This window comes from Ammodytes marinus, assembly GCF_949987685.1.
Source record: "Ammodytes marinus genome assembly, chromosome: 16".
Classification (NCBI taxonomy): domain Eukaryota; kingdom Metazoa; phylum Chordata; class Actinopteri; order Uranoscopiformes; family Ammodytidae; genus Ammodytes; species Ammodytes marinus.
In genome coordinates, this window is record NC_137220.1 from 3070026 (window position 1) to 3088143 (window position 18118).

The 18118-nt window shown below is 38.9% G+C and overlaps 2 protein-coding genes across 2 annotated transcripts in view; one reads left to right on the plus strand and one right to left on the minus strand.

The window, feature by feature from the left end:
• Nucleotides 1–788: 788 nt before the first annotated feature.
• LOC307262971 (nuclear factor 7, brain-like) overlaps nt 789–18118 on the plus strand; it is a gene marked incomplete at both ends in the record, with an annotated part of 53429 nt that continues 36099 nt past the window's right edge. The window contains one exon of the mRNA XM_080043992.1: nt 789–1094. Coding sequence (XP_079900118.1) covers nt 789–1094 — 306 coding nt within the window. The remainder of the gene's footprint in view (nt 1095–18118) is intronic.
• Nucleotides 5655–15503, minus strand: LOC307263145 (GDP-L-fucose synthase-like; the record flags this gene model as incomplete). Its single annotated transcript, XM_080044206.1, has 10 exons — nt 5655–5710; nt 6070–6169; nt 6518–6597; nt 6710–6776; nt 7639–7703; nt 7824–7957; nt 10005–10078; nt 12245–12373; nt 13670–13784; nt 15349–15503. 10 exons carry the CDS (start codon nt 15501–15503, stop codon nt 5655–5657), a joined length of 975 nt encoding a protein of 324 aa, XP_079900332.1.

An 18118-nucleotide genomic window follows, 5' to 3' on the forward strand; every position in this document is an offset into this window, starting at 1 on the left:
CTGATCACCATTGGACCAGCAGCATGTACTCATGGCCAGGTGTTTTCATTTAGGCTTACCTACCTTACTACAGGTGGTCAGTCTCAGACTAACTAAGCCAACCTTAAGCCATATCCATGAAAGCGACTTAAACGTCCGAGTTTAACTAGTCCACATTAACGCCTTCTCCTGCCTTAATCTAGGCCCTGTCTGTGAAACCGGCCCTAGAGTAGCCAGAAGAGGGATTCTGGGTGTGCCTCAAACACTGAACATTAACCCTTTACTGCACGAGTGGGTCCAGAATGACCCGGTGAAGCTGTGAATACACAGGGTGACGAAAGGTCTTGAGTTTTCGAGAATGATGTCACTTATGGATTTTGTTTGAAATTCATTTAAAATTAACCACAGTTTGGACCAAATGGACTTCTGTTTTTCTGTTTTGCTGACTGTGATGAGTTTTGAACATATGGCTCCAGTTGTCCCACTGGTGTTTAGCAAACCTCCAAAAATTCCCACAAAAGATAATAGAAAATCTGACAAGTCGGATTCATTATGTTTTGATTTTAACTTCGGTTGTCATTTCGGAGGGTTTGTAAATCTATGTATTCTTGGTAATTCTATTGTTTGAGGAATCAGATAATCGATGTTGGTATTTGCCCCAGATGTCTACTTGGCGGCTATATTGGAATTTAAAACATGGCCGCCATAAACATAAAGTTAATAGCAAACCTGACTAGTAGAGGAGGGAGGGGAGCCATGACTGACTGTACTTTCTGTTTGCTGTGTTTTCAGCTGCACTCTGAAACAAAATGGCTTCCAGATCAGAGGAGGATCTCTGCTGTCCAGTCTGTCATGACGTCTTCAGAGATCCTGTTCTTCTGTCGTGTAGCCACAGCTTCTGTAAAGTCTGTCTGCAGAACTGGTGGAGAGGGAAACCAACTCAGGAGTGTCCAGTTTGTAAGAGAAGCTCTTCAAGGGAATACCCTCCTTGTAACCTGGCCTTAAAGAACCTGTGTGAGACCTTCTTACTGGAGAGAGATGAGAGAGCTTCAGAGGTTCTCTGCAGTCTGCACTCTGAGAAACTCAAACTCTTCTGTCTGGACCATCAGCAGCCGGTTTGTCTGATCTGCAGAGATTCAGAAAAACACAGCGGCCACAGACTCAGACCCAAGGTCCAGGCCCGACGCACAGAGACACAGATTAAGATGCAGTTTAAGAAGCTTCACCAGTTTCTAGAAGAGGAAGAGGAGGCCAGGATGGCTGCACTGAGGGAGGAAGAGGAGCAGAAGAGTCAGATGATGAAGGAGATGATGGAGGCTCTGAGCAGAGAGATAGCAGCTTATTCAGACACAGTCAGAGCCACAGAGGAGCAGCTGAAAGCTGAAGATGTCTCATTCCTGCTCAACTACAAGGCTGCAGTGAAGAGGGTCCAGCAGCGCCCCCTGCCAGATAATCCACAGCTGCTCTCAGGAGCTCTGATAGACGAGGCCAAACACCTGGGCAACCTGACCTTCAACATCTGGAACAAGATGAAGGACATGGTCTCCTACACTCCTCTGGTTCTGGACCCAAACACTGTGAATCCACACCTCATCTTGTCTGAAGATCTGACCAGTTTGACCAGTGTGAGATATGGAGAAGAGGAACAGGCGCTTCCTGATAATCCAGAGAGGTTTGATTCTTACAGCTCTGTCCTGAGCTCTGAGGGCTTTAACTCAGGGACTCACAGCTGGGACGTCCAGGTTGGAGACAGTACATACTGGGAACTGGGTGTGTTAGCAGAGTCTGAAGATAGGAATGGAGACATACTACCTGGATTCTGGAAAATAATGTTCTTTGGAGGTGAATACTCGGCACATTCACCAGATTCATTCATTGATCTCCAAGTGCAAAAGAAGTTCCAGAAGATCAGAGTGAATCTGGACTGGAACAGAGGAAAAGTGTCGTTCTGCGATGCCGACACTAACACACGCATACACACCTTCACACACACTTTCAAAGAGAGGATGTTTCCGCACTTTGGCAATTGGGATAGGGAGCACCCTCTGAAGATATTACCAGTGAAGATCTGTGTGATAGTGGACAAGAGCCGTAAAAATAAAGCTAGGGGTGCGTTCCAATACCCATACCTTCCTACTATCTAGTTTAGTAGAAAAATATTTAGGATTTACTGATTTCCCACAATCCAATCCAAGCATACTATGTACTTTTATGGACATTTGTAAGACAATGTTGTCTGGAATTCAGAGAGTGAGATCAGCTGGATAGCTCTTTAGGTAATACCACTGACTTTGGTACAGGGAACCAGTGTTACGCGCCCCACACACATCCTGCGTCTACCTCTGGAGCGCGTCGCGTTACCTTACTGCTGCCTCTCTCGGACTTTTCTCGGACACACATGCAACGTCTCAGCAGCTGCTGCTGCAGCGCTGCTTCTAAAAGCCCTATCTTTCCACATAGAGTTGTCAAAGATAATTCCCATTAAAAATGAAGTTCTTTCATGTCATCTATGATGCATATGATTTATATTGAGTCTGGACAGTAATCCGTGCGCCCCATTGCCATTTTTTTTCTTTTTTTTTGCCATATGTTCGCTTGTTGGAAGTTTTATTTTGAAGGGGACACACCAGGAAATGGTGAAACTACAGCGAAAGCTGCCAGTATGAAGTCAATATGACTCTCAGCAGAGTATTTCAAAAATCACTTTACTGATTTATACGGGAGAGAGAGAGGGGGGTGTGGTCGGGGAAGAAGAAGGCCGTAGACAGATAGCGCAACGGAAAACTGTTGCGCTCATCATGATCTTTTTTATTTCTTCACTATATGGATCTCTATATGTGTCATTTATCCAAAAATGAAATGCCAGAACTAATTGAAAATTAGGTTTGAAATCCCTCGGATTTTGATTGCACAATTAAATCGTGAAATAAAGGGATTATTCGCGTATACGACTGAGGGATGTTTTATTTTGAAATAAACACACCGGGTAAACGTGTAAATAGAGTGAATGCTGATGGTATGACTGTCAACAGAGTATTTCTCTATCAGTTAAAGCACAGAGACGCGAGAGAGACGCGCTGCTCTCAGAAAAAAAATAGGCGAGCCTCCTGAGGTGAAGGGGAGCGTCGCTGCAGACGTGCCTCCGACGCGCCTCAGCAGTGTGTCTGAGGTTGGATGTGTGCTCGCTCTACGTTGATTTCACAGTCTGTGACAAAAAGTCAGACGCAGACGCGAGGTAGACGCGCAGTAGAGGTAGGATGTGTGTGTGGGGGCCGTTAGTGTTTTGCCCCATGGCACGGTCTGGGCAGGGAGGGAGGGGGTGTACTGTTGTGTTACGTTTGTCTTGTATGCATTATTAACGTTTTATTATTGAAATAAATATAAATCAAGGATGTAAAAAAACGACAATGGTTATCTTTTTTTTTTTTTTGGCATTTTCAAGCTTTATTAGACAGTACAGAGTTGAAATGGGGAGACACAGAGGGGGGATGACCTGCAGTAAAGGTCCACGGGTCGGATTTGAACCCGCGACCACTGCAACGAAGGTCGGAGCCAATATGGTATGCGCTTTATCCACTACGCCACCGGAGCGCCCCGACAATGGGGTTGTTTATGTTATAAAGGGAAAACTCTCTTGATTTACCTTATTTAGATTTACAGTGGCTTGAAAAAGTATTCATCCCCCTTGAACTTTTCCCCATTGTCACGTTAAAACCACACATGTACATTTATTTTACTGGGATTTGATTTAATGGACCAACACAAAGTGATGCATAATTGTGAAGTGAACACTTATGATGGCGGCGGGGATTCCCCCGAGGGTAAGTGCCTAGGGAAAGTGAACGAGGGCATGTTGAACGGGTAGTGGAACGCAGGGTGAGTTTACAAACTTAATTTTTTCCATTTCACGCCCCTCATTTAATCCTTGCACTGATCTATTTATAGGCCCATTTAAATTAGATATTCGGAAGATTCAGCAGTTGTGGAGTTTGTAAGCACTGGACAGGAGACAGACTACATGTGCAGTTTTGTGGCATGCATGGTGTGGGAGGAAGACGAGGGAGATGGTTGTGGATTTTTGGATGAAATGGATCACTATAGGCTGAAAACTATGCCTTACGGAGCCTGGGTCTGTTGGCCGTGTGGCCAAATGTGGTTCTGGACACACACAAACACACACACACACACACACACACACAGTGGGCCTACATGAGATAATAAGAATATAAAGCAATGTTTAATTTGTTATTTTTTCTCAAAAACAATTACAAAAAAAGAGAACTAGTTTAATGAGCAGTTTTGGTAAATGTTCCATATTTTCTAGGGTTACAATATCCATCCCTTATTGCAGGTATATTTTTATTTTTAATATGCATTATGATATATTCTATAAGTATGAATATAAGTTTAACATCATTTTAATTGGACACCCACTCACTTTACCTGGCAACACTCAATGTATTCACTCAATTGAAAAACTCAAACATCAACATCACTGCAACTCCTAAACATTTACAGTTTTTTTTCGATTGCTTAAGCACGATTTTGAAAACAGGGCCCGATTTTTCAAAACATTACACACAATTAGCCCACTAAACACTCAATTACCAAAACACCTCAGACCCTTTGCAAAATGAAATACTCTTTTCAAAACTATACACTATTTTATAAAAAACATATTTTGTCACCATATGAAACACACATTTTTCATATGACTTAATTCTGTCTGAACCAGTTAAACACTGCTGTTGCTAACCTTAAACACTTTTAGTAATTCTACTTATACGGTATAGAAGGTATAGAACTGTGAACTGTGGACTGTGGATGGTGTAGAAACCAGTTCTGGCCCAGAGCAGCATGGTGGAATGACACATTGTCCCAAATGACAATGTATTGCGCCTGGTACATTTGTTTACCTGCTGTGACTATGTTTCGCAATCAGTCTAAAAATGTGAGTATGAGGTGTGTTGTAAGGGCTAATATTGGCATGACAGAGGAGGACCCCATCTCCTCTGTGGATTCAACCCCCTCACTCTCACTGTTATTCTGACTCCTTCCATTTTGGTTACTGTAAAGACAGGTGAACTTACCTGCTGCATTTGTATAGTGCTTGAACCTGATTGGTGTGTCTAGAATAAAGCAATCATGTGTTTGTGCATTTGGGGGTTGTGTTTACTGATTGGCTCATGTGTTTGGTCATTTGACAGTCAGTGCTTTGGAATTGCAATGAGGTGACATCATGATATACTTCTGTGTCTAATGTGTTTAAGTGTGTTTAGTGTTTTGCAAATCACAGTGTGTATTGTTTTGCAAAAAGTGTGAGGCTGACTTTGTGCTTATAGTGGTGCACATATGGGCCAATGGTTTGCTTCTTGAGTTTAAGGTTTTGATAATTGTGCAATACTTTTGATTTGAGTGTTTGTGCGATCGTAAAAAACTGTAATAAATATGCTTCATATTGAGAAAAAAAATCAATAATCTGCATCCCCGAATGATTAAACATTTAACAGTTTCATTAGATATTCAGCAGAAGCCAGCTTACTCTACGTAAAAACACCTGGGATTGAATATACTAAAGACAATGAACATCATTGTGTGTTGTTGCACTGAATAAACCAGTATTACATACACATTGATACAAGTATTGCTGATTTTCAGCTCAGCGTTTGGTCACTTCATGTCCGGGCAATGTCATGGTTGGCCAAAAACCAGTCACAGGTCATCTTTATGCCTACAAAGACGGGAACAAACAAACAAAAATTAGTTATCATCACTCAGACTGAAAAAAGTGCATGCAAATATTCATGCATAGATCTCATTTGTATAGGGGGAAACGCAGCCTTCATCACATCCCTTGCAGTGCATACATTAAATAAATGGTTGTAAACATGTTTTCATATTAATCTTATGGATGTTTTCTTCTGCCCCTGGTAAACAGTATTTTATAGGAATTCTCCAAGTTTTCTACCATCCACTAAATCATTTGGTACCACAAAATTGCCAAAACAACATCAGTGAGCAATATATACAGGTGTGTGTATATATATATATATATACAGTATCTCACAACAATAAACAATAAACATTGACCTTCTTCAAGAGTTTTAAAGGTGAAGTTGGGGAGGTAGCGTCTCAGCTTGGCATTGCTGGCTGTCTTCTTCATCTGGCCATCAGACTGGGTGGTGTCAAACTGATGTTAGAGGGTCAGGACAATATCTGAGGAGGGTTTTGGGCTTTCCATACAGCTTAGTATGACTGAATTAATTCCAAAACAACATTTATGTGCCTCTCTCAAAGTTGTTGCTCAAAATGAAGATCATTCCAAATTTAAAAGACCATTGTGCACGTCATTTTTCAAATATTCAATTACATGCCTTGCTTTCAAGCCAGCAATGGCTTACACAAGATGGGTTTGTGAAGAATCTCTTAACAATAGGAAAATAAGAAAAGTTTTGTTTGGAATGTATATCCCAGGTTCACTAATCCCTCTCATAAACACTGTATAGACAGTTTAATATTATGAAGTTTGAAAGGATACATGTATTTTGCCTTTGAAGTCCAGAGCCTTTACAATCATATCCACAACCTCTTTGATGGAGACCTCATCCTCTTCATCCACTGGAAAGAATGTGAATGAGTTAATGTATGTACAGTATGTACATTCTGAGGTAGGAAAAAGCTGTTTTCGTTTAAGATGCAAAAACAACTCGCACTCAAACAATGTCCTCACCAGAGAGGATGATGGGGTCAATTTCCTCATATTCTCTGAGGACCCAAATCATAAGACGGCCCAAGTCCTGAGATTAAACAAACAATGAGATTTTGTGACGTCAAATGACTCATTTGACATGTAAGAATGCTACTTAAAGGCCTACTTCACCGGTTTTAATATGAAGGTGTATTGAATTCTGAGATCCTATGTAGTATAAATGTGCGAAAAAAATTGAAATCGGTTCATCCTAGCCTGAGAAAAGGCAGAAAGAGTGTTTTTTTAACCCTATATTTCTCTTTCTCGTGACATCACAGAAAGAGAAATATAGGGTTAAAAAAAACTTTCTTTGTAAATATTACTGTGATGTCTTTTACTGTGACATCACAGTAATATTTACAAAGTACGTTTTTTTTAACCCTATATTTCTCTTTACACCTTCATATTCAAACCGGTGAAGTAGGCCTTTAATTCATCGGAGCATACCAATTGTATTGGCCATTTGTCCTCTATAAAACAATAACTTGAAAATAAAGAAATCAAACAAAACAACGTAATAAAAATGGCCACTGAGGCACTGGGGGGACGAATCGTACGCAGGGTAGGGAAAAAGAGTCCACTGTCCAGTCGGGAACTTTGTGTTTTTGATGGTTTATTGTCTGGATGTTACAAGCAAACAAAGCACATTTGTCTCTCTCCTGTATCTGGTAAAAAACCATGACCCTACCCAGTGCCTATCTAACACATGCCCGCCTCCCTCTATATATAGGCACCTGGTGCGCCACAGCTGGCCACTAATTACAAACAAAAGCATAAATAAACTCAAATTAACTTCAACTAATAATGCAAACAAGAAATTAAACATTAAATAATCAAATTAATCTATATCAGGCCAACAAACTACACAAATGTTTTTATAATTAAATCGGACAAATGAATAGCTCCAACACCAATGAATACATGAACTGTCTTCTTGGAGCTCCCGATCCGCAGACATTCAAAGTAGTTCCTTCCTCTATGAGACAGACACAAAGAGATACACATATGAGCTGGTTATTTCCTGTGTTTGTAAGTTACTCACTGCTCTCAGTCCGTTTGTGCAACAATATTAAAATAATCTGTCTACGTTTGTCACCTTTGGCCTCGTATGTCTTGTTTATGAGTGCGGACAGCACATGCCCATTTTCAATGCTAAAGTTGTCATGGGGACCAAACACATTGGTGGGGATGACCGCTGTGTAATGCCTTCCATACATCTGAAAGTACGCCCTGTCAACACACAGACACACAAAGATCAGTAACAGTGTATTCTAGCAGAGATCAATGTGTTTCTGCAGGCATTTTCTCAGTAGCTCCCCCAAGTTTTCATGTTATTTTTTTACAAAACAAGGTCATCAGAATATATGTTATTAACCACACCACTAACAAGAACACAACTGGGTACAACAGCTTTCTCATCATATGCACCAAAGGTCTGGAATGAACTTCAAGCCACTCTAAAGCTGGAATCACTCCCACCACTCAGTAGCTTTAAAAACATGTTACAATCGGCTCTAAAAGAACACTGCAACTGTTTTTAACCTGATGCCTTTTATTTGTTTTTAATTTGTTTTTTTTAGCTGTATGTATAAGCTTGTTTTTATATAGCCTGTTATGAAGTGTAATTTTAGCATTATAATGTCAATTGTAGTGTACTTTGTTTGTGCAAATTCTGCAACTTTTTTTCTGCTGCCTGTCTTGGCCAGGACTCCCTGTGAGAAGAGTTACTGTAACTCAATGGGACCTTCCTGGTGAAATAAAGGTTAAATAAAATAAAATAAAATAAAATAACATTTTTATATTTACAGGCGCACTAACAGATTTCTTTTTTTATTGAACCGTTAGCACAATGGATTAAGCAGAATAACAAAATGTAAGGAATGCAAATGCCAGCAGGGGAACCACACCTTTGCAGATGATACCCTGTATATCTCTCGATCCCAAAAGATTCCCTGCCTGTGCTGATGTCAGTGCTTGAAGAATATGGATCGTACTCAGGCTGTAAACTAAATGAACCGAAAAACTCAGTTTCTTGAAATGTACTACAACCCCCCTCAGTATATATCAGCTCAGCTCTAACAATCAGTTCATAATGTTTATAATGTTAACCACACCGTATCGCATATTAAACATTATTGTATTGAGTACAGTATGCTATTTCACCACAGTTATTATTCATTTGATCTTTTATTTCCATGTACAGTATTATATTTTGTACATAGGGCTTGTATTGGCCAATCACTTTCACAATTTCTGGAATTGTCCCTCTGTGGCTCTATTTTGGAGAAATGTCCATGGTGTACACTAGACAGTTTTTTTCAAAATAATGTATCTAGGTGATTTTGAAGAGCTTAGCTTAGCATAGTGTGATAAATACTTGCAGAGGGTTTTGTTGGTAGTGTAAGAGCCATATGTTTATTTCGTTTAAGTTAACTCCTCCAACCACTAGGTGGTGCTGTAAGCCTATAAGGTGGCGAAAGGTTATTTAAGTTTGCTGCCTGCAACAGACAAGTGTTGACTGATTGGGAAAAGCACACAATTTAATGACTGTTCTCGGTTTATGTATACTCTTTTTGTGGTATTTTTTAATTTTTTTGGTAAATAAATTTCGGAGGATACGGACTCAAAGTGGACAACAAAACCCTTTGATAAATGTTACTTTTGGCAAGCCGATTATTATTACCTCAACTGAGCGCACGTCCATACATTATTACCAATCAGCAACCAGTAGAGGCAAAAAGTGGACTTTGTCACTACAGGTGGCATGCTTTCATATTATGTAATATACAACGTATCTTTAAGTTTAATATAGTGTTCCAGTCAAAGAGCAGGGTTATTCTATGGTAAAATGTAAGATACAAATCTGTGTGGGGTAGATATAGAGTACATGCATCAGTAAGTATGTACAAGAGTGACCATGTGTATCTATGTGTATGTATGTACACTATATTGTGTGTGTAATATACGCGTACAACTTGGGCTAGAAATGGATCGGCCCCCTTTTGCTACTATTTATTTGGGTTGGTTTCGATGTCCTGCGGACATATACAGTATGTACCACTTTTGTTTATGTTCTGTAAAAGAAAACTCAATAAAAAGTAAACAACCATGCATTACTCACCCGACAACCCTGCTAAATGAATTACAGTCATTCATGGAAGTTTTCAGTCACAGAGAGAGTATTGTACTATAGGATATAAGGCTTCGTCACAGGTTTAATTTAAGCTAGAAGACAATTTATAATCTTCAGTCTGATCAGGTGCTGCCTCCTTCTTACCTGTTTTGAACATCAATCATCCTTTTAGCACGTGAGTATCCAAAATTGGAGTCATGGGGTGGTCCGTTGTGTATCTGAGAGTAGAGAAGTAAAGATGGAATTCAACCTATGCCCTTTGCCAGAGTAATAATTATTGTACTTCATTTAAAAGCTCTGTAGCAACACTGTAAACTGATCATTACTGCCCATTAGGGCTGGGCGATAGGACGATATCATATCGTGGACGATATGAAAGTGTCCACCGGGAGAGATTTTGCCATACCGTTTATACCGCAGAGAAAAAAAGTTCATGTGGCGGGAGGCAGCTGTCCCTCCGAGTCCCTATAGTTACACTGCAGTTACACCGCCGCGCCACACGGGGGCTCTGCAGCAGAATTCTGGGCTGCAATACAGCTTCTCTACCCTCAACAGAAGAAGCCTCATCTGTTGCTCTAGCTGTCTAGGGCTGTGTTCGGAAAGCCATACTAACGTCCTACTCATACTCATTTTGACTTCAATTTGAGTATGTGACGGTTGGGTATGCGAGTTTGGGTATGCGAGAAATTCCCGGATGAGTACTAACTTCCGGGAAGATTTTGGGTATGGATCGATTGGATACTTTTCCTACTCAACCGCCCCACAATGCATCGCGTCTTTTCAAACGACAAGGAAGGTTTTTTTGAAATTCTTTATTTACAAATTCTGCATTTCCTGCACAACACAGGACTGTATGTGAAAATCTAGTTCTATATCTAACCTGTGGAGGGCGGCAATACGCTAAACAGCGTCTAAATGGCCGGAATCTTATAAGAAGAAGAAGAAATTCTTTATTGCTTGAGTATACTTCAGTGTGAATATTTCGACGCACCTCGCATACACAATCGATATTTGAGTAGACAGTGTGTAGTGTATAGATGTTGAGTATGTAGGATGTAGGACGCTAGTATGGCTTTCCGAACACAGCCTATATTTCTTTATATTGATTTGATTTCAAAATACTGATGTTGGTTTATAAAGCACTAAATGGTTTAGCGCCAAAATACATTACTGATCTGCTGATACGTTATGAACCGTCCAGAGCCCTTAGGTCGTCTGGGACAGGTTTACTTACAGTCCCAAGAGTTAGGACTAAACGAGGAGAAGCAGCTTTTAGTTTTTATGCACCAAATATCTGGAACAAACTCCCAGAAAACTTGAGGTCTGCTGCAACCCTCAGTTCTTTTAAATCGAGTCTGAAGACTTTTCTGTTTCCATTTTAACCTGTACTTTTTATTTTATTTAAATGTTTTACTTCTTTTCATTCGCTTTTAAATGTCTTCTAATGTGTTTTATGTATTTTAATCTTGCCCCTGTAAAGCACTTTGAGTGGCCTTGTGTTTGAATTGTGCTATATAAATAAACTTGCCTTGCCTTGCCTTGCCATATGTCCATGGTCTAGCTCCGGTGCGCTGTCACTACAGTTAACAAACCAACTCCGTGTCACGGTGACAGAGCAGCTGGTTTTAACGGTCAAAAAAGGAAAACTTGCTGCTGTGTGCGGCTCTTCAGCGTGCTGTTGCCGTGACGCAGAGTTGGCTTGTTTTAAGCCGTAAACTACATGGGTTAGCTCTCGTGAGCTAGCTGGCTAACAATTACATCTTTAGCATCTACTCAGGGCTTAACTTTAAAACATGTCAAACTTGAAAATATTATTTGTGTTGAAGCTGGAGTTAAAGTATTACCAGACATTTGCTCACTAGTTAATTTTGACAGCTTTTTTAAATGAAGATGAGCAAATACTGCAGGAAAATTCAGCACCAGTTTTGTATGGACATTTAAGTTCCAAGCTAAAGATGAAAATAATCTAATGTGATTAAAGTTCAGTACGGTTATTGTAATCCATTGAATTTAAAGGAAAAATACTATATTGTGATATATATCCATATCGTGATATAAAATTACCTATAATGTGATATAAGATTTGGTCCATATCGCCCAGCCCTACTGCCCATATTTGAGAGACATTTCCTACTCCCTCGTGAAATCTGAGCCAATCAATGCCTGATCATTTTGTGTCACTATATTACATTAAATAATATTACAATGAAACACCAATTTTGTTTTTGGCAAATTTCAACATTGTCCACAAATAACCACATTAAAATCCCTGAACTTAAGCTTGACACAACCACAAAAAGTATAGGGTTTTGTTGAAAAAAGCATTCATGTTGACAAGAACCAACCTATGGCGTGTGATATAAATGTTTTTTTTTAAACCTTACCATTGTCTCATCAATGGGATATGTGGTTTTGTCTGGGAACATACAACTGGAGAGGCAGGACACGACCTTGGTGACACCCATCTCGTGGGATGTGTGTAGAACATTGTCATTGATTTTGAGGTTGTCTCTCTGTGAAGGGTAAACAGTTCATGATTAGCGTTTTTCTTTCTTTCTGCTGTGGTAGAACTGGAATGGCAGCATTATCTCAAGGGGTGTCATAGTGGGGGGCTGGGGGGTGGTGAACCCAAGCACTGGCTCCAATGGGGGGAGGGCCTCAGAAAGGCCTGGAATGAAAAGTTGTATTTTATTATTATTATTTATTATTTTTATCATTATTATGCAATTAGCATCATAAGTAGCCTACATTAAAATTGGTAAAATGCATTGGTTGAGTGACTGAAGTTTGTATCCAAAAAAGGTTGAGGCTCTATGAGGTCAACCTCGCCCCTTACAAAACGGTAATAAACCCGCCGGTCCTCAAGACAAAGCGTGTCAGTGTGGTGATACTGGGTTGCATAAAATTCCCCATGAAAGGAAAATCAGGTCATCAAAAGGAAAAAAAGAGAAAATGTATGGAAGGAAAATAACAGACGTCTAATTTCTTTGAATAGAAAGATGAGCAGAACTCAAACAGTTTAAAGCGGACCTATTATACTTTTCGACTTTTATGACCTATAAACGTTGTTATAATGATTTATAGTCATGTTTAACCATACTAGCGTATCAAATAATTATGTACATGCATTTAGACTTATTCCCTGCTGACCGTCTGGGGTGGCTGTGCAGAGCGCTAAACACTAGGGCAGCCGGTCGAGAAATCACGTGTTCCAATCAGTTCAAATTTCCTGCCATCTTGTCGTCACGATTCCGGATTTTTCCATGTATGGTAATGTGCTGCTCAGGCAAGCTCCGGCCATGCCCCCACCTTCCTGCTCTCAGAAATCTGCCCGTGCGCTGCTGAAATTGTTCCGGAAGGAAGGTAACCAATCACAACGGAGTGGGGTTTGCAGGAGGGGGGGAGGGGGCGGAGAAGCTCAAAGCAGTGTGTGGAGAGTTACTGCTGTGCGCGCTAGGGTGAGAGGAAGAGTGTCCCGAAAATCTACATAGTTTTTTGTGATGTGATTCGTGTCAGGTTGCTCTATAGCAGTTTTTAACAAGAAATTAAGACCAGAAAAGTAGTATAATAGGAGATCTTTAAGAATGGTCTCAACTTAAATGTGGTGAAATTTCAAACTGTGCAACCTTAAGCACATATCACGAGTGATAATTAGGTTGAAATGTGGTATCGACAACTCATTAGTGATTTTTTAAAATAATAATAATAATAATAATAATAATTATAATAATAATAATAATTCAAAAGATGAGTGGGAGACGTGGATCAAGAGAGGAAGGGGGACACAGAGAGCCCACTGATTATCTCACCAAAAAATGCAGGTTCTCTTTCATGTGTTGATAGAGTCCTCCGACTTTTGCAGCTAGGTGGATGACATGAGTGGGACGGTACTTTTCAAATACAGCCCTGGTCTGCCCCACATCTCTGTAAAACGTAAAGGATGGTGAAGGATGAATATCCTGTTCTTGTTAGGGAAGTCTGCCTTTTAGTGAATCAGTGCCCCGAGCAAGACTGTTTATTTCCATATACAGTAAGCGGTGTTGTGAACCAACCAGAGGAAGTAAAACAGATATGAAAGCAGTTCACTTGCAGAAAAAAACTATGGAACAAGTCCTCTTTATCGAATTACATCATAAATTATAATTACTGGATTTAAAAAATAATAAGTATTGCTACAACTTTTTTTGAAACTCTCTAACTAACTGGGGCCTGTTGCATAAAAGTGGAATTAAGATATCCAGGATGATTGATAAAGCCATTTTTGACAAAGCCTAGCCTGGGCAATTTGGATTAGTCAATTGCATAAACGCTAATCCAGGATGAAAAGGGTTGCTTTGTCTAGCCAGGTGTAAGTTAAGTGCCATCCCACAGCTTTCAGAAGTAGACCCAGATTTCGAACACAGATTTACTGATGTAGAAATGGAAAAGATGCCTCGCTAGTTAAACCCGTAAGTGAGGGGGCTGTTCATTTCATAGAGCAGCTGTATTCTCTGGCAAATGATCTTGATGCCCCTGTATTGATTATTGATACAATTGTTGACAGTGCATTTAAAAAATAGAATATCATGGAAAGTCCATTTAAAAAGTTAAACTTTCCTAGATTCATTACTCAAAGTGAAATATGTCAAGCCTTTTTTTGGATGATTGATTGATCATGGAATAAAAAATCCTATATCTCAAAATATTAGAATATTACATAAAACCAATCAGAAAAAGGATTTATAATACGGAAATGTCAACCTTGTGGAAAGTATGTTTATTCTAGATACATTTCACTTCATGTGTAATGAATCTAGAATATATTTAAGTTTCACTTTTTGAATTAAATTACAGAAAAAAGGAACTTTTCATTGATATTCAATTTTGTTTGAGATGCACCTTTATGCGGTTATACGTAGCCTACAAAGTGGATTTATTTGACCCACATTTTGCAGTCATCTGCCATCGATAGGCCTAATCAATCGTATAAATATAGCCTGCAATATGAACAGACAAAGGTGTACTTTGTTTGTGTGTGTGTGGCCTTGTGCAAATTCTGCAACTTCTTTTCTGCTGCCTGTCTTGGCCAGGACTCCCTGTGAGAAGAGTTACTGTAACTCAATGGGACCTTCCTGGTGAAATAAAGGTTAAATAAAATAAAATAAAATAAAATAAAATAAAATAAAATAAAATAAAATAAACTATCACATAAATTATCATAATTTATATAATTTCATCTTAATCTAATTATAATTAAGTTAATTATAAATGGTTCAGGTTAAATAAATAAAAAAGAAGAACTATTTAACTAAATGACAATGTAGTCCTTTATGTGGTACTTTAAAACAGGTCAATGAAAATAAAGCAGTACACAGAAGATCATGGAATAACTGTTAAACACCTTGATTTCAGATCAGAGTGACAGCTGACTGAACAAGAATAAGTTTATCCTTTACGTTTATAAACGCCAGGAACGATTGAAGCAACTTACAAAAGATTTGCAACTTACACAAGATTTGCATCCTTAGAAGAGAGGAAGATCCATTCTTCTCCCTCCAGCTTGCCACCTTCCTGCAGCACCACATGCTCAATGGCTTTGCCCACCAACCCAGAGCCACCCGTCACCAGCACACGCATTGGCCCCGCTTTCACACCTGATTCCATGTTCAACATCTTTGCTGGCTCTATAGGACGACAATGACACAGGAACGATATTTCATAATTGTAATAAATATCACAAAACCTGTCACATTCATATGCTCTAATAAGAAGAAGGTGAACCAAATGGTTACACCAAATGGTTACACCAAATGCATATTGCCAAAATAAAGACTAAGTCTAAAGAAATACAAGTAACATAAAAGTAATGCCTTTCTGCTCCTTACCTGTGTGTTGGCGTGCTGAAGTGATATTGCACACAATAATGAAAGTGTGTTTAATATGTGTTTGCTTGCAGTCCAATCTAAATGACCTAATCTGAGTCTATAGTCCAAGTATTCACAGACTGGTAAGTAAGGCCAGCTCACTCCTAGGACGCTGGCCAAGCTTTAATTCATTTTCATACCATTTTGAATACCCAAACGTCCTTACTACACTCTAAAAAATATTTCAAGGGCTTAGTAAATGTAACAGTAATATAAAAGTATGTTTTGCTTGAAAAAGATGAGTAAACATCATTTTGGTGAGCATTTGGGTTAACTTAATCAAAATTCATGAGTAAAAATTAAACAGAAATATTTGTGTGAAATGTAATAAATAAAGTAAGTTTATTTAATCAACAAAATGTATTACTTGACTGACAGATTACATTGTGTAAATATTTTAGAATAATTACAGTATGTTTCATTGATATTTTTGAGAATAAACTATGAATAGAAAATATGAAGTAAATCTACTCATTATTCATGGTTTGTTTTACTTGATTTCTAAGCTTTGAAATCTACTCCATATTTTTGAGTGTAATAATGTTACATCAATTAAATTAAGTAATATGCAGTATCTGTTTTTAGAGTGTATGCCTTGAACTGTGCTGCACTGTCCGCTGACTTCGCTGTGGCACCAATGACGCAGTTTATATTGTTTTATCGTCTGTTTGTCAAAGGATGATTTGCAATGCAATTTGTCATTTAAAAAAAACTTGAAATGTAAAAGAAATTCACTTCATGATGTATAAGGGGTAGGATTAAATAAGTGTATACTTCTTCCTGCTCCTTTTCGGGCATGTCACATCAATACAGATAATTTTTTTTCTTTTTTTTTTTCTTTTCTTTTTGTGAAGTCATTTAAACATAAATTTTGTTTGTTGTATTTTTGTGCTTTTCATTTAGTTTTGTATTGTTTTTGATATGTCTGAAAAAAAAAAAATTTAAATGAAATGAAATATACGACCAAGTATTATTCAGTGTAAGACCCAGGATAAACTGGAACCAGACCGCTTATACAAAAAACACAGATTTTATTTTTTCTGCATGGGATAAAACTGCAAACAGCAAAATAGTGTTAATACTGAGCCTATTGTAGACCGTTACAAAAGGATGGATTGAGTAATGGGCTCAACTGCATGATAGGGGAGGTCAAGGACGAAATTTTTATTTCAGAAGTGGGGGACACACACATTTTTAATAAAACTCTAATGTTTATGTCACTCCCTCCCTACTGTGAGTTGCTGACCCAGCTCATGAACTCACTACTGAGTCGCTACTATTTCTTACCAATAAAATAATACATTTAGACAACTTTTTAGTACGCTGGCCTCAATATAAAACTGTACCTGTCCAGTTTGCTTCTTTCATCTGACAAAATATAGATGCACGTGTTTGAACTTTGAAAGCTCTGATACAGATTATCGTCACCCTAACATTTGTCACAATGCTTAATCTCATGACTTACATATGTTTATTCTTTCAACCTCACCTGTGAGCCTCCAGCTTCTCCTCCTCTACCTCCTCCAGCCTCTTCTCCTCCTCCTGCCTCTTCTCCTCCATCTCCTCCAGCTTCTCCTCCTCTACCTCCTCCTGCCTCTTCTCCTCCATCTCCTCCAGCTTCTCCTCCTCTACCTCCTCCAGCTTCTCCTCCTCTACCTCCTCCAGCCTCTTCTCCTCCTCCTGCCTCTTCTCCTCCATCTCCTCCAGCTTCTCCTCCTCTACCTCCTCCTGCCTCTTCTCCTCCATCTCCTCCAGCTTCTCCTCCTCTACCTCCTCCAGCTTCTCCTCCTGTATCTCTTTCTGTCACCTGACAAAAATATGTTGATGCATAACATGAACAGTGCGACAATTTGGGGTGCAACAATCATCAATTTTGATGATATGGTTATAGAGGAAAAAACTTCTAATTTCACAATTATCATGAGTTTTGATGTATAAAATCACATTTGTAATCTATTTCATTGTAATTCCCCTAATCTTTCATTGTTGGTGTTTTTTCATTTTTGCTGCCTTTCAACATAAAAATAATACATGAACATAAGTGTATCTCTTTGGCATTAAATATAAGCTTTTTAAAATATTTGCTGCAATTGTTGGGGCTCTACAGTTAAAATAATAATAATAATGATGATAATAATGCATTTTATTTATCAGCACTTTCAATAAAACTCAAAGACACTTGACAAGGTTATTGAGATCTTTGTAGCTAATTGATGAGGAGGATCTTGAAGTGGATATGCTGCTTTATTGGGAGCCAGTGAAGGTGTTGCAGGATGAGTGTAATTACTATCTATGGGTGTAATGCATTTATTTGAGTAACTTACACTTTGACTTCTAAAGAAGTCTCTTATATCC